The sequence below is a fragment of the Notolepis coatsorum genome (genome assembly GCF_963971535.1).
Source record: "Notolepis coatsorum genome assembly, chromosome: 17".
NCBI lineage: Eukaryota > Metazoa > Chordata > Actinopteri > Aulopiformes > Paralepididae > Notolepis > Notolepis coatsorum.
In genome coordinates this window covers 59,273,050-59,298,167 of record NC_140181.1, presented here as the reverse complement: position 1 = coordinate 59,298,167, position 25,118 = coordinate 59,273,050, and the positions used below count along the sequence as shown (strand labels likewise).

Sequence of the window (25,118 nt, the reverse complement as noted above, 5' to 3'; positions counted from 1 at the left end):
TTTTACTTTTTTTTTTTTATGTCACTCATTCCATAAGGACGTAGAATAAACATTTACAATTTTTTTTTAAATGGTCCATTTGCATGTTCTTGGTATCTGAATCTAGGGACATATATGGATCAGTGTCAGAAATAGTGTGTCTGTTACTAGGCTTGAGTAAATTGTAATGAACCAAAGGAGAATATCAATTCTATTTAAAAAAAAAAATGTCTTTGACTGTAAATAACACCATGCTAAAATTGACCAGACCTGAAAAATCTAAGCAAATGAATAAAGGGAAGATGATTAAACAGAAGGTTTTGTAGATACAGTACTGAATTCTGCCATCTTTTTTATAATGTAAATTTCTCCACCATTCTTCATCATATTGCAACACCGTTTTTTGCAAGACGTTCACAGAAAGGTAGAGAAACTAACTGCGTTCTGTTTTATGGCAATAGCGTTCAGGTTTGTGGGAGATAATCCCAAAAAATAAGAGAAATTAAAAAGTAAATCCAGAAGTCAGATGATTGACAGGGGCTGGTGTGAGCTGGGTAGGGTAGTTTTTCGAAATTTGAAAGCCCTGAGTCTCTTCCTTCAAAAGACTACACTCACTTTTGGCTGTGCCACTTCCTCCTGTCAATATGCGCCGGTTTCCGACTCAATGCCCTGAGATTTCTATAATCTTATATTTCACTAATAACAGTTAAAATAATTGGTAAACAAACATAATGCTGAAAATATACACTTTTACTGTATATCTCGGGCTTAAGAGGTTAACCCTGTGAGGCCCAAATTAAAAAGAAATTAGCAACTTCAGAGGCCAGAGGGTGGGACATATAAACACATTTACTATCAAATAGCATTGTGAGGCTGAACAACAGGACCAATTGACTATACATGTGCTTAAAGGGGAACTATCTTATAAATGGCTTTTTTCAGTGTTTACCATTGTTTCTTAGCTATGTGGACTTATATTAATAGGATATATGTCTCTAATTCTCATATTGGCGAATTCTTCCAATTATCCTCTCACAATATTCACCCTCACTGAACTGAGTCATCTGAAAATGTGCATATCTGTGATGTCAGAGATTTCTCAGCTGCATAATAATGTGGCAGTTGATGTGGCAGTTGGCACCAGGCCACACAGTGGTTGGAGCCCAGCCTCAAAACGGCTTAAGATCTTGAGGTAGAAAAATGCGGTTTTTAGTACTTGATTAGAAATACAAAACAATGATTTTTTTTTGAAAAAAACCTAGGTGTTCCATAGACTCACAGGAATTGTGTAAAAGTGCCCAAATAGTGAAAGAAATAGTAAAATAGTTCCCCTTTAACATTTTTTAAATAAACATTATTTTTTTAAATGGCTAAAAGTGATTTTGTAATTTTGCAACCGTGGGTCTCACAGGGTACTTTTAACCCTGTGAGGCCCAAATAAAAAAGACATTAGCAACTTCAGAGGCCAGAGGGTGAGACCTATAAACACATGAAGGGTGCCGTGACTGAAAAAAAAGGTTGAGAAACGCTGGTATATGGTGTGGCTCTTTGTGGTACCACAGTCATTTTTTTGTGGCTCTTAGTCTCTGACTGGTTGGCCACCCCTGCCCTACATGAAGCTATCCCCCCTTTTCTCGTTTCACTGAGCGGTGTTTACTGGTACATGGAATACAGTAAGTGTCATCCAGATTCCTTCAATCTTTATTTAATCTCGATGGATCACACTAAATTGACCAATGGATACCATAGGTACCTGAAGTACAAACCAGTCACTGGAACGAGTAGTACATGGTAAAAATCCACAGGACCAGTTCAGTGTGGACAACAGTGTGGAATAAGATGGAAGATCACCAATAATGGCCTTGTATACAAATAGATGCCAGTGTCTCTCTGCCAGGGAGGACCACCCAACCTTGTTATAAAGGACACCGTGAGGAGTGCCTTAACTACCCGTGGTGATAAAAGAAGCAGCATATCTATAAAATTACATCTCCAGAATCTAAGACGGATAGAAAAACACTATGACATAATTTGGGTGGAGAAATCGCAAAACAAACTCTCAGACCAAGTGGATTCATGCAAGACTGAAACCGTGCTCAGGCTTTATGAAGTGTGCTCTGTAGAGGCATGCTTCCTAGTGCACGGAAGCTGGTGAAAGGTTGATCCCTCATGCATACCTATTTTGCCAACCTTGGGAGCCTCTTTCACAGCCTTGGGGGCTTCTCTCTCAGCCTTGGGAGCCTCTGTCTCAACATCTGGGCCCCCGCTCTGCTGTGCTTGTCCTTTGATGTTTTCCCTGGCCTTGCCCTATTCAAGGAGGGGGGGAAAAGAGTCAGCTTCAAGGAAATGCTATCATACAACAACAACAACAACAACAACAACAACAACAACAATGCCTGAGCAATTATTAAAGCCAGTTCAGACAGTGTATGAACTGTGGTATGGATGGACCTCGTGTTTGAAACACCTGTGCGTCACAGCCTGCAAAACAGCTCTGCCCAGAGTGCCTTATTGCTGGAACAAAAAACTGACCTTCGTAACAAAAATTAGTTTGAAAGAAAATGCGGTAATAGCTTTGAATTGGATGTACGCATAGTATCACAAATAACCTAATATTAAGCTTGTCTGAATATTTGTGAGTTAGTGATGTAGTTATCAGAAAAGTAAGGAAACCATACCTTCATGGCTGTGTTCATTGTCGTTTTCTATGGACACAGTGAATAAACAAAGCTGCACAGACACTGTGAAATTAAATAATTTTCCAACAAATTTCCAGTTCTTATTTATAAAATAGACAAAAAAAGAGAAGGGGCTAGTCAATATAATATAATTTATTCAATATTGAAGGGAACAAATGATATGTGAATAAGTAGTACTGGTTAGTTGACTTCCTCTTTGGACAGAGATGTTTTGACAGTGGAAAGTCGTCCAACTCTCTGCACAGGAAGTATGATTGACAGCAGCGCTGCTATGCACACGGAGGCATGTCTGAGCATCTCATGAGACACTTTGATACGGCTATAAACAACCCCTGAAATTCCAGCGTGTTTATGTGGGCAGATCTTGAGATGACATAAGACCTGGGGAGGGAGTGACGTGACTGTGATAAGACACGCCTGGTTCAATGGAGAGTTCTGCCTGCGGTCTCTCTACTAAATGGAGGTGCTCAAGGTAGCTGGGTTTATAGGGTTCCACTTATTCCAGTACCTCAGACGAAGAACCACATAAGTCTGTTTTATGTATATAAATATATATATATGTATATATACAATATATTATTGTATATGTTTTATGTATATATTCATAAGTCTGATGAATTGAAAATGGGGGACCCTGATGTAAACAAGACGAAAGTCTTTCTCTGGTCTGCATCCCCTTAACAATTGTGTGTATTGAGCTGTACTGTATTGTACCCATTCTGCAATCTGTTAATAAAGTTTTCAATCAATCAATCAGGTTTTCAGAGGAACAATGTTTTCAACTTTTATTATCTAAAGATAGTAAGGCCTTGTCCAGACTGAAACTATTTTGATCTGTTTCGTTTTCGTTTCGTTTGAAGGTTTCCGTAAAAACGAAAACGTCTCTCTCAAGATAATAAGTGCATGCCACAAATTTACAAAATAAATTTCTTTCCCGTTTCTTTTATTTTGAAAACCCCGACCGGAAGTGTTATAGTGTCTGTTGCTAGCAGCTTAACTTGTGTCGGCCGGTTCTGTGCTTTTCGAGCTAACGTAACGTCATTAGTTTCCAAAGGAGAGGAGAGAAAGACTGCGGCTCACATGCAGCTCAAACTACCTGTTGGAATAAATTAATTGATTGATGTTTAACTTGTCCCTGTGTGTGTCCAGTCATTTCGACTAGCAAACGTTGTATTTAACATTACCTCAGGAACGTTACCTGTCTATTGTATTTAGTTGGTTAGCTATTCAGCTAATGTGGATAGCATTTTGAATAGCATCAATGCTAGCTGGCTGGCTACAGCTTTATTTACTGCGCGCCTCGGTCGGGAGTGTGTACAGCAGAACCCCGCTCCGCTTCAGACAGATAGAGAGAGAGAGCACAGCATATGTAAAGCTGTAAAAGCCCGATCAAGCTCAATGGCTGTACATGCCATTGTTGTGATGTTTTCACACGCGGGGTAAGGGAGAGGTGGGCTATACGCATCATCGGTTCAGGAGAAGACGCGTAATCGCTTGTAAAGATGGTGACGCAATGGGGGGCGTCTTCAGAATTGCGCACTCTGGGAGCTGGTATCAGAAAGTATCGTCTTCAGGCTGCCAGAACGCAGTTCCGTGTGGCAGAACGGTGCAAACGATCAAGTACTGGGACATGGCCTAAGTTAGAGTGTTGTGTTCATTCATAGTTAATGACAGTAAAGGTTGAGTACTTTATTATCTAAAGATGGTAAGTTAGAGTGTTGTGTTCATTCATAGTAGAGGTTGAGTACTTTATTATCTAAAGATGGTAAATTAGAGTGTTGTGTTCATTCATAGTTAATGACAGTAAAGGTTGAGTACTTTATTATCTAAAGATGGTAAGTTAGTGTTGTGTTCACTCATAGTTAAAGACAGTTGAGGTTGAGTACTTTATTATCTAAAGATAGTAATTTAAGAGTGTTGTGTTCATTCATAGTTAAAGACAGTTGAGGTTGAGTACTTTATTATCTAAAGATAGTAAGTTAAGAGTGTTGTGTTCATTCATAGTTAATAATAGTAGAGGTTGAGTAGTTTCTTGTGATGTACTGTAGCACATTCACATACCAAGTGATTTAGATTAACTTCACAACTCCAAACACATGGGCTGTACCAAAATATTTCAAAACTGACTTATATGGGTCTTCAGTGAAAGGATTAAATTGGTCTGAAATTTGACGGGAGCAGAATTGAACACTTTATTATCTAAAGATAGTAAGTTAAGAGTGTTGTGTTCATTCATAGTTAATAACAGTAGAGGTTGAGTAGTTTCTTGTGACGTAGCACATTCACATACCAAGTGATTTAGATTAACTTCACAACTTCAAACACATGGGCTGTACCAAAATATTTCAAAACGGACTTCTATGGTTCTTCAGTGCAAGGGTGAAATTGGTCTGAAATTTTACAGGAGCAGAATTGAACATAATTAAATGAGATCTGCGTTATGAAACTTTGAAAGAAAAACGAGAACAAAGTCTTGACTGTGTACATAAAAAAAGCTACATTTCAAGATCAGTCTTGAATGAACGCTGTGTAGCTGAGAAGACGACTTTACCAAACCAAAATAGTCAAAACGACAGACTGGATACACTATTGGAATTACAAACTCATAATGACTCAGGTAAAAAAGAATAATTATAACGTTGTTGATTTCGACCATTGGGAATAAATGTTCATAGCGATCAATGAAAGCAAGCATGGCAGTGAACGGCGTGATAGTGAATTAGATGAAGGGATGCCAACGTCAGAGTAGTTGCACTCTCATGATTGAATCAAATCAAAATCAAAATCAAATAAAAATGGACGAGGCTTATGGGTATAGTAGTAGGCATCATGGAAATGAGTAAATATTACGATATAAAACACATTTTCTCACAGGGGGCATGGTGGTGTAGTGGTTAGCACTGTCGCCTCACAGCTAGAAGGTCCTGGGTTCGATTGGAGGTTGCCAGGTACCTAGGCCTTTCTGTGTGGAGTTTGCATGTTCTCCCCGAGCTCACAAGGGTTTCCCCTCCCAATAAGATAAGCCCAATGGAAAAACATGCAGAACAGATCGCTAACGCTGTTGTGTCCCTGACGAAGATGGACAGGAGCACTTGGATTGGTCCCCAGGCGCAGCGCACACTGCAGCCCATGTCTGCTCCTGGCTGGGTCTAGTGCAGAGAGACATTTCATCTGCGACTCAATGCATTGTGTGTGTGTGTTCCTGTGTGTTGCCCATCTCGCATGTGTGTGTTAATCTGCATGACAAATAAAGACTTCTTCTAAAAAATTAAGTGAATTATTTACCATTAACACTAATATATCCTTCCGCCAAAGATTATGAACCCACACAATAGGGTTTGGTCGCAGCACTTAATAGTTTGATGATCTTCACAGGGTGGCTACTACGTGTTAAAATCACAGTGAAACCTCACTCGCAGGTCCACAAGAGGAGGAGGTGCTCATTATGAGGAGCGATGTAATAACTGTTGATGACGGCACCACCTACACTGATCTCCTTCAAGGCAGCCAGCTGCTCCTGAAGAGAGCGGATTTCCTCCTTCTCCTTCTCTCCATCCTGCTGGGCGCCTCCCTTCTTCAGTGTCTGGGTACAGGGACGCATAGCGGCATACTGTTAGTACCGTGAGCAGCATCCATTTCTCAGCCCATTTCGCGTCGGGGTGCATCGTAGGCTCAACGCTGGCTGGCTGGCTGGCTGGCTGTTCCTGAGGTGTGTTAATAGAGCAGGTTTGTGGACTCAGCCTCAGTACCAGCTGTGTATTTTCCACTATCTTTATAATGCAGCCATTTAATCGTAGGAGTAAGTATTTTCCACTATCTTTATAATGCAGCCATTTAATCGTAGGAGTAAGTATTTTCCACTATCTTTATAATGCAGCCATTTAATCGTAGGAGTAAGTATTTTCCACTATCTTTATGATGTAGTCATTTAATTGTAGGAGTAAGGCTTTTCCACTATCTTTATAATGTAGTAATTTTATTGTAGCAGTAAGTACTTTCCACTATCTTTACAACAAAGTAATTGAATTGTATGAGTAAGTACTATCTTTTCAGGTGTAAAGTTGTCCAGGTGAAGAGTATGAAAATGCTCTGTCTATCTCTTGACAGTTAAGACAGACATTCCTTGCCTGGGTCTCCACCAGCGTCCCGTCGATTCTGGCGAAGCCATCAAAGATGTTCTTGTAGAGGATGTTCCTGCGTGTGGCTGTGTCATTGGGGGGGAGGTAGGCAAGGACAGCTGTTTTGTGCCGCTGGTACATGGCTAAGACCACACGCACCGCCGACTCTCTGACCTCGGCAGCGCTGTGCTCCAGAGCCCCTGCACAGAACTGACAAGAGGGACACAGGATTAGCGCTAACATGGAGCCAACTAAAGCAGTCAGTTCATTGCTGTCTTCATTGCTGAAGACATCTATAAATATATCAACATGTGAACAGACAATCTGGGTTGGTAGGATTGCCTAGAATAAGAGAGGTCAACCAGTATTTGAACAGTTGTTGGTTCAATCCCCGGCACAGTCAGAAGAGTGTATTCAGGCTGTGAGCTAGCAACCTGAAAGTAACTGTCCTTGAGCAAGGCACTGAACTGCTAAACTAGTTCAGGGGGGCTGCACTGTGGGTGACCCTGTGCTCTGACCTCTCTGATGAAATGTATGTGTAATAAAGTACTCTTCTCTTTCCTTCTTCTCTTCTAGAACCACTTGTTCTTATTGACTTGTTGTTATTGTTTTGTTTTTTTTGTTCTTAAACTTCCATCTCCATTCTTCATTGTTTTTGGTGTTGTTGCTTGATTGTTTTTAGTGTACCGTTGTTTGATTGTTTTTAGTGTTGTGCTTTTACAAGATGGCCGAAATACTTTCCATTAATGGTGTATTAAATGGATAGTTTAAAAATACCAATGCTGTTGTTGATCAGAAGAGTCCTTTCTCATCACAATCCATGCTGTTCCTCATACTAGCTCTGGCTAGTTAGCCACAAATCATGCAACGTCAGTGTACAAGCTGACTGAAGACAACTGACATCTACTCCACAGTGCACACAAGGTAGATGTCAGTTGTCTTCAGTCAGCTTGTACAGACAGGAGCTCGACCCCATTGATTTTGCATTGGTTTGTGGCTAACTATCCGGAGCTAGTATGAGGAACAGCATGGATGGTACTCTTCCGATCAACAACAACATAAATGTAAATAGCAAATCTGAACTATCCCTTTCATTCCTTTTCATGGTGCCTTTAGAATATGAAAAACAAACGGACACATATAAAACATTAGATCGACTACAATATGTTGACACTGACAGGATCCACTTGTTGCACAGAACGTGGCTTTCTTCTGGTTTACAGAATCCTCTTGTTGCGCAGAACGTGGCTTTCTTCTGGTTTACAGAATCCTCTTGTTGCACAGAACGTGGCTTTCTTCTGGTTTACAGAATCCTCTTGTTGCACAGAACGTGGCTTTCTTCTGGTTTAAAATATCCTTCTTCCCCCTCTATTACAGAGGGTTGCATTTGTTTCGTGGTGATGCATGATGGTGAATGCAATTACAAATAATCTGTGACCGGTGAACCTGATATAGGCTTTTATTCAGTAAGATACCTGCTATTATCTATTCAGGCAATAGTAATCTGTATGATTGGACAGACTGCTGCAGGTATACTTTGCAGACAGTATGTCTCAAAAGATACTTGAGACTTGACTTGGACTTGTGGCCAAAGACTTGTGACTTGACTTTGACTTGTGGCCAAAGACTTGTGACTTGACTTGGACTTGTGGCCAAAGAGACTCGTCTTGCAATATATGACCTGTGAGCATCACTGTATTTGACAGAATGTTGATTTTGTGATCCAGGATTAGAACATAACTATTCTAAAATGGTAGACTTTTAGCTTTGGAATTGAAGACTAATTCGAAGCAACACAAAAATAGGCCCTTCGGGTTTTTTATTGTTTATATTAATAGGGAAACCATTTGTTGTTGTGATGAGGAAGCATCCATTTTTAGAGTTAACTTAAAATCGGCAACAACAAAACCGAATGGAGAACCTGAGACGAAAACAATGCTGTGAGCTATGTTATTATCACTGAACAAACGGACAATGGAGAAAATTGTTGGAGTGACGTCATGATGTATTAAGAGGCTATTATGCAATGTAATCTCTGGACAGAGGAGTGACAACACAATGGGTGCGCCAGTCAATAGACTTAAAACAGGCTGGTATTATTGTTGTCTCTGCTGAGGCACTCCTCATTTGAATTACGAGAAATTCAATAACCTCTTTTTATTATTGTTTTTTTTCCTACTTCCCGATGAGCAGGTTGGCACCTTGCATGGTTGCCTCCGCCGTCGGTGTGTGAATGTGAGAGTGAATGGGTGAATGTGAGGAACAAAATTGTAAAGCGCTTTGGATAAAAGTGCTATATAAAATGCACCATTTACCATTTAGGACAGAAATCATGACACCCATGATGACATACAGTATAAAGTACAAGCTTGAGTATGACAATGACGTTATTTCTTTTATACAATAATTAGTTCCACCCACTTTTCAGTTATCAGTTAACAACTGAATGATTTATATATTGATATCAGTTAGCTAGCCTGTTGTTAACAGCTGACTGATTTATATATTGATATCTGATATCTAGCTAATCTGGTGTATTAATAAGAAATAATTGACAAATTATTCTCATTTCATTCATCAATCAGACCACTCACCCAGACCTTTCCCCAAATATCAATAGCCCCTTTCACACTGCCCATAAAGACGGGATTTGTACCCCATTATCCGGGGGGGGGTGTCTTCAAGGGACATCCCGGCATAGCAGGATAGGACGCACCACCAACATGGTATAATAATAATAATAATAATAGGTGGAATATTGCTTAGTCTAACTATCAGTTGTCACATGAATAGAACAAAGGCTGACCACATGATATTATTAATAATAATAGGCTACACGTTTTATGTCTAATTAAAATAACATGCAACGTGAGAAAACGCTAAAGCTACTTACCCGCGGGAATGTTGCTTAGTCTAACTCTCAGTTGTCGCATGAATAGAAGAAATGATGACGACATGATATAATAATAATAATAATAATAATAATAATAATAATAATAATAATAATAATAATAATAATAATAATAATAATAATAATAATAATAATAATAATAATAATAATAATAATAATAATAATAATAATAGACTACATGTTTAATGTCTAATTAAAATAATATGCAATGTGAGAAAGCAAAAACGACCAAGCCACGGGAATATTGCTTCTTCTAACTATCAGTTGTCGCATGAATAAAACAAAGGCTGACTACATGATACAATCCCAATCAATAGAACCAATCGCAATTAAGGGCACACAACATCATATTAGTTTATATGCGGACGACGTAATATTGTTCATGCAAAACCCTACCACCTCAATGCCTCATCTTCTCAAGTTGATTGATGACTTTGGCAATCTATCAGGATTTAGGATAAATTGGCCAAAGTCGGCCTTCCTACCACTTAATGCCCCTGCAAAGAATATACTCCTTCCAGAAAAAATACCAATGGTAAAACACTTCAGATGTTTAGGAGTTGAGGTATTCCCTACGATAAGCCAAACGGTGAAGTACAATTACACAAAATTCCAAGATAAGATCAAATACGACTTTGACAGGTGGTTCAAACTTAAAAACTCAGTACAGGCCTGAGTATCAATAGTTAAGATGGATGTTTTACCTAGAATCAACTTCATTAGCTCAATGTTACCGTTACCCCCTCCTGATGGATACTGGAAAAAATTACACTCCACCGCATATACATTTATTTGGAATAACAAACCTCCACGAATAAAAAGATCCACCGCACAGAGAAACAAAGCCTTTAGCAGGTTTAGCATTTCCAGACTTTTACCACTATTTTAAAGCGTACTCTTTAAGACCACTGACAACCTGGTTTGACTCCCAAGCATCTGTATCCTGGAGAAACTTAGAAGAAAATATAGTAGCACCACATAGACTGCAGGACATAGTATACACCATATTATCAATTAAGCAATGCGAATTGAAATTTGGCCCTCTTATTACACATGTGATTCGGATATGGCGTGAAACACAAAAGAAATACGGGGTTTTTGTAGCTATCAAGATATACGTAACAAATTTAACCTCACCAATTCCACATATTATTTTTACGCACAGTTATTGGAATGTTTGAAGGCTCATGGAGTCCCATTAAAGATACCAATTGAGCACCACAGATATCACAAATTCTTCTATGAAAGAGAGACATCGAGAGGCTTCGTATCAGATTTTTATCATCACTTACTAACGTCTTCGTATGGAATCCTTCCCCTAGACTCAGTCTGGAGGAGGGATATACCAGACTTGGAAATAGATTTTGATTGGCAAGAAGTCTGGGCAAACGTTCAAATTGCGTCACGCAACCCGGATCATCAACAAATTAATCTTAATTATATTCATAGGACATACCCGACTCCTATAAGATTGAACAGAATGGGACTTAGACAAGATTCTCTATGTTCCTTATGTACAAATGGTGATGAGGGTATTTATGCATATGTATTGGTGTTACGAAGGATCAGATTAAACCGAATATATATATTTATTTATTGATATATATTGAATAATATTTGTATATCGTTTGATATCCCTTGTATATTCCTTGTACATATACACGGAATATCCCTTTAGCCTACTATAGCCCATAATAGTTCATTCTCTTATTGGACAAGGACCTGGCGCCAGGAGACAAGCCCCTTGGAGCCAAGTTCAATGGTACCGACGAGACATGTCTCTACTAGCCCCGGCTCTGCGCAGGAATACGGCTACCGAAAGGAGAGTGGCACTATTTGTTCACCGTGCATATAAATATGGTGCAAGTAAATGTAGAAGACCTCTTATCCCTTAGTCCTTTACCCTTCTACCCAACTAAGTAACAGAACGTGAAGCCTCACCCACGATACCGCGTGCGGTGTAGTATGGCCTGTTTGGCCTTAGAATAGCATTGAGACCTCGTGCGAATTAATAGCTGAATTGTCATAGTTTGGCACTGTACCGTCGAGTGCGACGTATTTCTATTAGGTTAATAATAGTCTATTATGTATGGTGCATCGTGCGGTTAGAGTTCTAAAGTGAGCAGCATCCCCATCGCTTCCTCGTGTTATCTAGAGTCTTAACCAGGTTGGGCAGACCACACGTGGTGCTTTCATCCGAGGAGTTCTAGGCGAGGACCGAGTGGACCTGTACATTGGATTACCTACCCGACGACTGCTGAGCCCTATGCGGCATGGAATATATATTTGCTTTGGTACTTTGATTTGTGGAGCGGATAATCGCCAACACCGGTGAGTGTTGGATTTACCCCGAGAGGAGTCAAGGTGAGACGGCGCTCAGACCAGACTGAGGTCGCCTCGCTTCTTCTTCATTGTGGACCTACAGCTACAGCTACAGCCTACAAGAGAGCCAAGGTGTATTCATCTGTGGATCAAGATTCTACTGCACTGTCTTCTGTACCTGAATTCTCTCTAGAAATCGTTGACCAGACGGGCTACTGCCGACGGCTCTCCTACCCCCCCTACCGGCCTACAACCGGGAGGACCCCTTCCAGAATTATCCTGCTATATCATTAAGAGTACCATAGATCTAATTCCCTAAGAGCCAGGTTGTATACTTGCTTCCTGCGTAACCAGAGATTGGACATTCAGTGTTGATTTGCCTACGAGTACTCATTTGCCTTACAAGTGCATTCAAATCATAAATGTAATAGTAACTATTATATGTACCTTTTGCTATATATTAAATATTTGATTATTACCTTTGTGTGGACCCGATTTCATTGTGGGAAAGTGTTCATCATATTTAGATATTGTGTACTGTATGGCCAGTAGTTAAAGTACATAAAGCGGTAGTGGTTTAATGATACCATACTTATCAATACAGTCAGGGAATTGTACCCCTCAGTTACAATTGGGATTGCCCACCGGTTAAGATATTCTGGGAAGAAGTGACCCTGCAATTATCAGAATTCTTATTTCTGAACATACCTGTACACCCCTCTGTATTGCTGTTGAATGATGTTTTTCAGTTTGCAGCCCCTATACAGCTAAAGAGACTAGTTTTATCCGGTCTCACAGCTGCTAAAAAGCTGATAGCATCACGATGGATTCAACCGGATAAAATGTGCCGGAAGGTATGGGTTCTTACCTATCTCGATGTGATTTATCTAGAGATATCTACAGCAAGAATTTTAGGTGTCAGTGAAACCAACGTTGCAATCTGGTTAGAAGTGGTGGAGAGAATAAAGGCTAGCATATGAATTGTAGTGCCTGGTTAGAAACGAATGAAAATGGATGGATTATCCAAGTGGGGGTCCTGGGGGGGAGAGCGAGCAAGAGCATATGTATGTATTGTATTGGATAGCAAGTATTGGGTATATATCTCGTAAACTACATTTATATTGATTCAAATGGAATGTATAGTCCTGTGATTTACTTTGGATATTTACTGTTAATGCTTGTGTGTCTAATTTTATGTTATGTTAAAAAAAAAAAAAAAAAAAAAAAAAAATAATAATAATAATAATAATAATAATAATAATAATAATAATAATAATAATAATAATAATAATAATAATAATAATAATAATAATAATAATAATAATAATAATAATAATAATAATAATAATAATAATAATAATAATAATAATAATAGGCTACATGTCGAATTAAAATAATATGCAACTGGCTGCCCTGGACTCGATTTGGATGAACTGGATTTGGAAGCTGATCGAAAACAGATCATCGTGAGTTATGCATGTCAATTTGATAGTATTTCTCATTGCGTGTGTGCGCCTTTGGAGACCTATTTCAGAACGCGCTGCGCCTCCATCTATCCAACTCGGGAAAACAGCATCACTGCATTCTGTCTGAATGCACACACTTATACCATCTTGCTACGAAGTCTGTGCGAAGACACCGGCACCCTGGGACAGAGAGGCAGGGCCTGGGGACAGAGAGGTGGGTGGAACTCACCCTGGGACAGAGAGGCAGGGCCTGGGGACGGAGAGGTAGGTGGAACTCACCCTGGGACAGAGAGAGGTGGGTGGAACTCACCCTGGGACAGAGAGGCAGGGCCTGGGGACAGAGAGGCAGGGCCTGGGGACAGAGAGGTGGGTGGAACTCACCCTGGGACAGAGAGGCAGGGCCTGGGGACAGAGAGGTGGGTGGAACTCACCCTGGGACAGAGAGGCAGGGCCTGGGGAGAGAGAGGCAGAGCCTGGGGACAGAGAGGTGGGTGGAACTCACCCTGGGACAGAGAGGCAGGGCCTGGGGACAGGGAGGTGGGTGGAACTCAAACTGAACGTGCCGGGCTGTAGTCTGCTGTAGTTACTCAAACTGAACATGTCGGGCTGTAGTCTGCTGTAGTTACTCAAACTGAACGTGTCGGGCTGTAGTCTGCTGTAGTTACTCAAACTGAACGTGGCGGGCTGTAGTCTGCTGTAGTTACTCAAACTGAACGTGCCGGGCTGTAGTCGGCTGTAGTTACTCAAACTGAACGTGCCGGGCTGTAGTCTGCTGTAGTTACTCAAACTGAACGTGTCGGGCTGTAGTCTGCTGTAGTTACTCAAACTGAACGTGTCGGGCTGTAGTCTGCTGTAGTTACTCAAACTGCGAGCGACAACAGTAGCCAGCAGTGCATACATATCTCTGTCCCAGCGAGACAAGGCACTGGCAAGTAGGGAGGTGCTGGTGAAACTTAATATAAAACAATTCCTCTTTTTATTTGTGGCAGAAAATGGGTCATTCTTTATTAAACAAGGTGTTCAACCAAATTACAGCACACCTTCCACCTGAAAGAAGCTTTCATTACTCAAACATTACTCAAGTAAGGACTAAGCTCAACAAGCCCCCCTCCCCCCACATCACTGACTGATTGAACTAATGCCACACAGACACTTCAACAAGCCCCCCTCCCCCCACATCACGTACGATGAATTGAAAATGGGGGAGCCTGATGTAAACAAGACGAAAGTCTTTATCTGGTCTGCAACCCCTTAACAATTGTATGTATTGAGCTGTACTGTACTGTACCCATTCTGCAATCTGTTAATAAAGTTATCAATCAATCAATCAATCAATCAATCACTGACTGATTGAATTGTGAATGCTACACAGACTTCACTGTCACCTCCACTACCATTAATTGCAATATTTGCAACAATGCATAGTGCACTTTATATCCTTCTACCACTACACTGTCAACTGAATGAATTAAACTTTTTCTTGATATTTTTGATTGTAGTTTAGTCTATATTTTGCAATTCTGTGTGCATCCCCTTGGGGAAATACAGGTGTCATAGCAGCAGGGGGGGGGGGGGTGGTTGATTTTGTTTTGTTGTTCCTTAGATGTAATGACACACAGTGGACATGGAGAGAGAGGCAGGAACAGCATTAAAATACCATATGTGAGCTGAGAACGTCTTCCACTAGAACCAGAGCTCTCAGGACCGAGATTAGTCTAAGGCAGCGGTCGGGAACCTATGGCTCGCGAGCCATATATGGCTCTTCCGGTGACAGTATATGGCTCCCAGACAATTTTGAGTAAAAAAAAAAAAAAAAAATCAGTTTGGAACTGATTTTAAAATACTTGACATTTCTTAATAATACTGTGTAATTTTAAAGTAAACAGAAATTAGTTTTGAAGATTAATTTCACGGGTCACGGGTCCCCCGTGGGTGGGGCGGGAACCAATGGCTCGCGAGCATGTCTGGGTCATTGTAAAGGTGAAGTAATCAATTTGATCAGATAGCCAACTAGTTTATCCGCTTCAACCCTTGTAACGGAAAAGATGGCGAAAAGAAAAAAAAACGATGATTACCATGCATTCCAGGCTGCGTGGACAGAGGAATTTGCATTTGTGGAGAGAGCAGGATCTGCGGTATGTCTAATATATGCAATGATAAAATTGCATCGATGAAACGGTCAAATATAAAGCGGCACTTCGATACGCACCATGCTCCATTTGCATCGAAATATCCAGCGGGGGACAGCAGGAAAAGGGCAGCAACTATGCTTGTGGACCAAGCAAGGTGATCAAATAAATAAAAGACATGCCCCTGTCAGCAAGAACTGTGCACGATCGTAGCATCATGATGGCAAATCAAGTCGAGGAAACACAAATTAAGGACATAAACGCCGGGACATACTTTTCTCGTGTTAGATGAGTTAACAGACGTTAGCCATCTATCTCAGTGCAGTATAATTGCCAGGTATGCTGCAGGTGACACACTGCGTGAGGAAAGCTTGGCTGTTTTGCCAATGAAAGGGACAACAAGAGGAGAGGATTTATTCACGTCTTTCATGGAGTTTGCTAAAGAAAAATAAACTACCAATGGATAAACTTATTTCTGTCTGTACTGATGGTGCACCCTGTATGTTGGGGAAGAACAAAGGATTTGTAGCACTTCTCCGTGAACATGAAAAGAGAGCCATCCTAAGTTTTCATTGCATCCTGCACCAGGAGGCGCTTTGCTCTCAGACGTGTGGCCAGGAGCTTGGTGAGGTGATGCCGCTGGTCATTCGAGTGGTCAACTTTATTGTTGCCCAAGCTTTAAATGATCGCCAGTTTGGTTTGGTTTCTTACATATCTCGATGTGATTTATCAAGAAATATCTACAGCAAGAATTCTGGGTCTCAATGAATCCAAAATGTCAATGTGGTTAGAAGTGGTAGAGAGAATAAAAGCTAGCTTATAATGGTAGTGTCTGGTTAGGAGCGAGGGATAATGGAGGTACTATCCAAGGAGGGGTCCGGGAGGGGGGGGTTCGAGCTGGAGCATATGTGTGTAGGGTTTTAGATAATAGGTATTAGGGGTATATCCTGTATAAGACATTGGTATAATTGGTAATTTCGTTGGATATACACTGTATACGGTAAAATATTATTATATATATTTTTTGCTTTCTTTTTCTGTGCTTGCAGTTTTAATTGTTAGTTTCATTATGCATTGTGTGTTGAGTACTGACTTTTAATAATTTTGTTTTGCAATAATAATAATAATAAAAAAAAAAATGATCGCCAGTTTAAAGCTCTGTTAGAAGAAGTTGGGAATCATTATCCCGGTCTGCTTTTACACAGCAACGTGCGTTGGTTGTCAAGGGGGAAGGTGCTCAGCCGTTTTGCAGCTTGCCTGAGTGAAATCCGGACTTTTCTTGAAATGAAAGGCATCAAGCATCCTGAGCTAGACAACACTGACTGGCTCCTGCAGTTTCACTATCTCGTGGACATAACTGGCCATCTGAACCAGCTCAATGTGAAAATGCAAGGTATTGGACATACAATCTCATCCCTTCAACAAGCAGTGTTGGCATTTGAAAGCAAGCTGGAAGTCTTTCTCAGGGACATTGAAACAGGTCGTCTTCTGCAGTTTGAAAGACTGCAACAGAGACTTCCGGTTTGAGATGTTCGGGTAAGCGGCCATAGAAAAGAGCTCCCGGTCAAAGAATATCGAAAAAAAGAAGTAAAACTATCTAAACCAAAATAAAAAGTGACAATTCAAGGATATAAGAGAAAAGGAAGGATGAACACGAGAAAAAGCGAGAGAAAAGGGACCCCAGAAGAAGTACAAACACAGGAGGAAAGTTATCGACACGAGGAGGTGGAGAATTCTGAGCGACATCGACAGACTCAGGGAAGAATTAAAGAAGGGTCAGGACGAGCTCAGAGAAAGTTATCGACACGAGGAGGTGGTGCAGGAGGTAATTCAAGCTAGCATGACGCAGGGCGACAGACCAGAGATGCCCATCTGGGTAGCAGAGTTACAAGCTAGCATACAGACTAGCATACAAGCTAGCGCAATAGCTAACCAACAAGCTAGCGCAATAGCTAACCAAGCTAACACGCAGAGCATTCGGAGAACCTTCGACCATGACTATTCAACAGAGGTGGCTGTAAAGCGTCAGAGCTATGTTCAGATAAAAAATACTCTGAAAGAGAAAGGAATCAGATTTCAATCACCAATGACCATGCTGAATGTTCATTGGAAAGAAGGCATAGGGGTGTGCAGCGACGTGAGGGAAGCAACGAGGGACATGGACCGGAGAGGATGGAAGGTGCCGGGAGGAGAAGAGGAGACCGACGCTGATGCAGAGGTTGGAGGAGGCGAGAAGATGGACCAGGGTCGGGGGACGAGGAAGGAAGAGGAGGACGGGACGGTGAAGGAGATCTGAACCGATTCAAAGGGACAGGACGGTGAAGGAGATCTGAACCGATTCAAAGCGGATCAACTGAGAAGAAAGACGAAAAGACACGGAGAAGGGGAACAGAGAGGAGACGAGAGGGGACACGTGATCCAGGGAAGGATAAGTACAATACACATTAAACTGGTATACATGGGACACACACAATACAAGTAAAGGTAAACATGAAAAGGACTTATACAATGAGAAGATGGTAAAGTACATACGAGATAATTATACCAAAAGTAATAAAAAAAGGACAGAGATACAAGAAATATATTGAGGCGGATATGAAAGAACCACAGGATTACACGTGACACATAATACAAATAGACGGGAACATGAAAGTGACTAATGCAGAGCTTATAACCGGGAGCTCGGAGGTCGCACACAGAACGAGCTGGACATGTATAGTGCACATTTCTTAGCCACTAGGGGGAGCCCTCTCACTAGGAGAGCCACTACTCTCCACCCGCCAGCGGGGGAAAGAGGGAGACGACTGAGTCCCTCAACTACCATGGAAGTTCCAAGTGTTAATGTTGAAGTTAATGTTGATTATGGTTATATGTATGTAAATCAGACAGGGATAGCCGTGGCTACAACCACAAATATTATTTTATGTGACATGGGTAGAACGGGAGAACATTTGGAAAAGAAATATGACACAAGTTAAGGGTATCAAAATGATGTCGCTGAATGTGAATGGTATGAATAATCCGATTAAAAGGAGTAAGGTGATGACGAAACTTAAGAAAGAAGAGGCGCAGGTTATCTTCTTACAAGAAACACATCTAATATCACAAGAACATGAAAAGCTGAAGAGATTCGGGTATGATAATCTGTTTTATAGTTCTTTTAAACAGAACCTTAGAAGAGGAGTAGCTATACTAATTAAGAACACAGTGAAGTTTGAAATGATCAGGGAAATAAGGGATAAAGAGGGGAGGTATGTAATGGTCAAGGGGAAAATGGAAGGTCAAATGGTAACACTACACAGTACATTTCGCAGAGTAAATTTTACTCAAACTGAGTCCATTTGAGCCCAAGTGAGTACAATTTTACTCAGTTTGAGTAAAATGTACTCAGTTTGAGTAAAATTTACTCAGCGAAATTTACTGTGTAGTGAATGTATATGCTCCACCAGAAAGTGAGAAATATTTATTTGAAACAATCTTTGATATCATAGCGATGGAAGGGGAAGGGGTCCTAATCTGTACAGGTGATTTTAATGTAGTACTGAACTATGACATAGACACGACAAGCACAAAGAAATGGAGGACAAACATTAGCAAATATATGAATATACAAATGGCAGAATTAGGAATCATGGATATATGGAGAGAAATGCATACACTAGATAGAGAATACACACATAATTCGCATCCACACACAACATATTCAAGGATAGACTATTTTCTCATGACAACAGGGGACAGATACAGGGTAGAAGACTGCAGGATAGGGGTGACGGACATATCAGATCATAGCGCAATATATCAGACAGTGAATCTTAAAAGTAGGCGGAGAAATACAGTTTGGAGACTGAATGTAGGACTATTAAATAACAAAGGTTTGGTTAATGAAGTAAAAGGAGACATAATTAGATACAGAGAAGAAAATTATAATGGAGAGGTAGACCCAAACATTTTATGGGATGCACTAAAGGTAGTAATACGTGGAAAATGTATAGCAAAGGCGGCATTACTCAAGAAGGCCAGAATAGAGACATACCAGAACTTGATAAAGAAACTGAAAGAATTAGAGAAAGAACACCAAAGCTCAAAGAACCAAAAGACACTTAGAGAGGTAAAGGAAGTTAGAGGAAAGATAAACAAAGAACTGCTGACAGAAATAGAGAAGAAAGCTAGATACATGAAACAGACATACTATGAAGGAGGACCGAGAGCGACCAGACTTTTAGCTAGACGAATCAGGACACAACAAAAACTGAACACAATACACACAATAAGGGACATGAACACAAACATTGGATGCCACGGACGCTTTTTGTCGTTAGTTCATGCCGACCTTTGAGTGCCCCCGACGCTATATAGTGTCTGTTTGCCGTTTTATTTTATTGGCGATTTGAATTCATATTTCATCAATCGAGCCTCGGGTTAGTGCTGCAGAGTCTCTCTGAGCTCAATTGGGAAGATACCGCCCCCTATCGTCTCTCCCAGTGTAACTGCACCCCATTACTTTAGACTAATGCAGGAGGAGTGGTCAGTTTGCTCATTTTACTTTTCCGTCAAGCCAACTGAAGAGACCAAGTGATCGCCGGCCATCAGAACAGCGTGGATTATGTATTTACAGTACCAACACTGTAATCAATAAGCGTGATCGATATTTGGAATGGCGATCAGGAATTGGAATAATCTTTTTGGATAACATCTGATCTCAGGTAAGGAATTTATTTGACCAGTCTTAGGATAATCAGACCTGTTTTCACAGAGATATAAGCTTTTGCCCTATGCGTGTGTGTGTGTGTGCGCGGTGATCGCTGATGAGGAAATGAGAATATATTTTTCAGCCCGCCTCTATAGCGTGCATAAGTACACATATACTATCGATAATCTAGCGTTTATTTGAAAACTATTCATAAATAGGCTGAAAAATTACAACGTTTTTGTGTATGCTAGAATATTCCAGTAAATGGCGTTTATCACGTAATCTATATATTTTCCTTGAAAACGAGGGCTTTTCAAAATGCTATAAAACAAAAATGAACCGATAAAAAAAACAATCCGTTTCGACAATGTTGACTGCAAACAAGTCATTGATAAACGACAGGCAGATTAGACACATAGCCATAATTTAAGAGAGAGATTATGCGTTCACAACGCTATCATTGAAGTGGGTGCTGGCATTCAACAGGGTTTCCAATGTTAATGGCTGGCACTCAAACTGTTAAGAGAACCAGCTGAAATAGAGAAGACATTTGAAGAATACTATAAGAAACTATACACACAACCGACAGCGGCAGGAGAAGAGGAGATAGCGAAATTCTTTGAAAAATTAGATCTACCATCGATAGGGAAGGAACAGAACGAAATATTAAACGCAGAGATTATAGAACAGGAAGTGGGGAATGCGATCAGTAAGGCAAAGAGCAGTAAGTCACCGGGTAGCGACGGATTCCCCTCTGAATTCTATAAAACATTTAGACAGGAACTGAGCCCCATATTAGAAGCAGCATTCAGACACACGATGAAAGAAGGCACAACGTCACCTTCATGGAAAGAAGCCATAATTACTACAATTCCAAAAGAAGGGAAAGATAGAGAACTATGTAGCCGTTTCAGACCTGTGTCCATACTTAATGTAGATTACAAGATGTATACATCAATAATATCCAAAAGATTTGAGACATTTATGACAGATATTATAGACGAGGACCAGACCGGATTCATTAAAGGAAGGCAGACACAGGATAACATAAGAAAGACAGTGCAGGTGGTAGAGGAGATACAAAAGGAAGGAGGAAGTGAGTTAGCCTAGATGCAGAAAAAGCATTCGACAGTGTAAGCTGGATATTTCTATATAAAGTATTGGAGAAATTTGGATTAGACAAAAACGCTATGAAAACAATTAAGGCATTATTTGGTCTAGCGCGTCAAAGCAAGAGCTTAGTAAACTCCAGCTCACTCAAAATAGAGCTGCTTGCCTCACTCTTCTCTGCTCTATAAGGAATAGTGTGGAGGGAATGCATGCTAGACTGTCGTGGATGAGGGTGGACGAGAGACTAGCATGCAGTTTGATTCGGTTTTTAAAGAACATTTGTACCTCAGATAAACCCACTCAATTGTATTATATGCTTTTATCCACCAATGATGACATGACCACAAATCATGTTAAACCCAGATTCGGCTCAAGGGACTAAACACGTTTCGCAATTATGCCACATCAATGTGGAACGCCCTACCCACAGCTGTAAACGAATGTGAATCACTACCCACTTTCAAAACCACTCTCAAAGAGCACCTACGGGAGACTGCAATTCAAAACTGGCCCCTGTAAATGTCCTAACCAAACCTCCTCCAATGTACAGTTACCCCCACTCTTACAAAAATGATTTGTGACCTCAGAATAAACTCTGATGCAAACAAAGTCTCAATTCTCGTCCTATTAGATCTAAGCGCAGCGTTTGACATGATCGACCATGATATCCTAATAAATCGTCTAGAAAAGTTAGTTAGTCTTTCTGACTATGTACTGGTTCAGAACATATCAAAGGGAGAAAATATTACGTCAGGCTTGGAGATCATTCTTCTGCAAAACATGACACCTACTTCGGAGTTCCACAGGGGAGCTGCCTTGGTCCATTATTATTCTCACTATACATGCTGCCACTTGGAGACATCATTAGAAAACACAATCTGTTCCCATAGTTACGCAGATGACACACAATTGTACATCTTCGATGAACCAAATGATCACACAGCTATTAACTCCATTTCCGCCTGTCTCTTAGCAATAAACAAATGGATGACGAACAACTTCCTAAAATTAAATGAGGACAAAACTGAAATCCTACTAGTCGGTCCTTTATCAAAAAGAGAAATATTACAGAGCAATATAGGGCAACTTACTCCTTGGATCAAACCCGAAATTACAAGTCTTGGTGTTATAATAGACTCAGACCTAAGTTTTAAATCACACATCAACAAGGTGACAAAAACATAATTATTCCACCTTAGAAACATAGCTAAGGTACGGCCGTTTATTAATCAAAAAGATGCTGAAAAACTGATCTATGCCTTTATCTCAAGCCGACTTGACTACTGTAATGCACTCCTCACCGGCCTCCCAAAAAAAAACACAGAACGACTCCATCTCAATCAAAACTCGGCAGCTAGGCTACTAACTAGAACCAAGAGGAGAGACCACATCAGGCCAGTATTAGCTAACCTACACTGGCTTCCGGTAACATTTAGAATTGATTTCAAGGTCCTCCTCCTTATATACAAAGCACTAAATGGAGGCGGTTAGGTGGCCGAGCGGAGATTGCGTTCGTCACCAGCCCCGGAGCTGTGAGCTGGATTCGCCTGTTCGAATCCAGCTCACAGCTCCGGGGTTGTCACCAGCTTGGCTGGCCGTCTGCACTAATACAATTGGCTGTATTAGAGGGTGGGAGAAGCTGGCGGGGTGGGTCCGGGTCGTTGTAAACAGCGACTCCTACAGTTCGGTCGGGGCGCCTGCTAAGCGCGGATAGGACTCGAGGGGGATAGTGTGGTCCTCCCACACGCTACGCCCTCTCGATGAGAATCCGCGCTGCCAGGTGAAAAGAAGCGGTGATTGGCTGGACGTGTGTCGGAGGAAGCACGTGGTAGCCTCCACTCTCCCAGATGATCTGACTGTGGGGGGTAAGTGCGCAGCGACCAGGAAGGGACTGGGAATTGGCATACGACTAACATTGGGATGGGAGAAAATCGGAGGAAAATGGAGGGGGAAAAAAGACAAAAAAAAAAAAAAAAAAAAGCACTAAATGGAACAGGACCAAGCTACATTGCAAATTCTCTAGTCAACTATGTGCCTTCTAGAATATTAAAATCATCTACTACTGGTCTATTGAAGGTTCCCAACCACAGCCTAAAGAGAATAGGGGATGCAGCCTTTGCAAACTATGCACCAAAGTTATGGAACACACTACCTATGGACATTAGGGAAGCTAGATCTCTTAATATAAAAATAAATAAGCTAAAAATGTACCTCTGCACCATAGCCTTTTAATACACTCTACACGCTGTTGATTGTACTGTAGCACTATTTTACTCTGTCCATTCTATTTTATTGCACTGCACATTGCATAATTTTACTCTGTCCATTCCATGTTACTGGATTGCACTGCACTGTTGCATACTTTTACTGTCTATTCTATTCTACTATTTTATTGCACTGCACTATTTTACTTTTTATTTCAGGTTCAAAACTGTCAGGTATTATACTGTGTGGGTATCAAGCAAGAAAGACTGTCAGCTTTAAAACTGTGTAGGACCCAGGCCTAGAACTGCGCCCTGAGAGAGGGAACTGCACCCTGAGAGGAAGGTTTGCCCTGAGTGGGAGGTTCGAAGGGTCAAAGTGGGTATCAAACAGGAGGGAAGGTTTTAAACTGTGGACCTATATCGCCTGGCCTTCCCTGACTCATTTTGACTCTTGCCGTACTTGTTGACGTGTTGTTCTGTTTTTCCTTTGTCTATCCGTTGATTGTTTTTTTTTCTGTTTATTTTATACTTTTCTTTGTTCTTAGCTTAGCTATGTGAAGCACTTTGGTTGACAAGCGTCATGTTTAAACGTGCTATATAAATCAATTTGATTGATTGATTGATACCAAACAGAGAAGGTAAAGACGACTTTAAACTGTTAAACAGTAATCCAGAACAATTTTATTGCACTGTAAAAAACTGATTTTATATGTCTGCACTTTATGTGCTCATTTCATGTATATTCTATTCTACTACTTATTGCACTGCACTATTGCACTATTTTACTCTATTCTATCTTACTCTTTTTATTATTGTCTATTTTTTAAATGGAATCATTTAGTTAGATACTAATGTGAAAAACTGTGATTTTATATGTCTGCACTTTGTGTTCATTTTATGCCTGTCTTTTTTCTGTTGTGAAGCACTTTGAGCTGCAATTTTCTTATGAAAGGTGCTATACAAATAAAGTTTATTATTATTACAGTCACAATATATTATCACAATACTAGTCACAATATGATATCACGATACTAGTCATATGATATTATCACAATATTTTGGGTGCCAATATTATATCGATAATATTGAAGTATCGAAGTGCTGTACAAGTCCCACAACATAAGATAAAAAAAAATATATATATGATAATAATTTTATTTTTCTCCGAAGCTTCGAATTAAAATCGAAGCTCGGCCCCGAAGCTTCGATTGCCAAAAAAAACTTTGAAGGTCAGCCCTACAACCCCGTCCCATGAGCAATGCACCCCTGGTCACGATGTTGTAATATCACTGTACTTTTTTCAACTGTGAATTATGTTTCCAACAGAAAACTTTATTAACATCTGCAATAAAAAAAGATTTTTTACATCCGTTTTATGTAAGATAACATTTTCTGTCTGTTCACCTCATTCCAATAATTGTGTTGTAGTAAATGGGATTTTCAAGCTAATAAATAAATAAAAAAATCGTAAAAGATATATATATATT

The 25,118-nt window shown here is 40.4% G+C and overlaps 1 protein-coding gene across 3 annotated transcripts in view; it reads right to left on the bottom strand.

The window, feature by feature from the left end:
• Positions 1–25,118, bottom strand: part of cep104 (centrosomal protein 104) — a 192,174-nt gene that overhangs the window by 15,290 nt on the left and 151,766 nt on the right. For all 3 annotated transcript variants that reach the window (XM_084332767.1, XM_084332768.1, XM_084332769.1), the window contains 3 exons: positions 6,806–7,006; positions 6,166–6,261; positions 2,157–2,286 (listed from right to left, as the gene is read on the bottom strand). In XM_084332767.1, the coding sequence (XP_084188893.1) occupies positions 2,157–2,286; positions 6,166–6,261; positions 6,806–7,006 (427 nt within the window). The remainder of the gene's footprint in view (positions 1–2,156; positions 2,287–6,165; positions 6,262–6,805; positions 7,007–25,118) is intronic.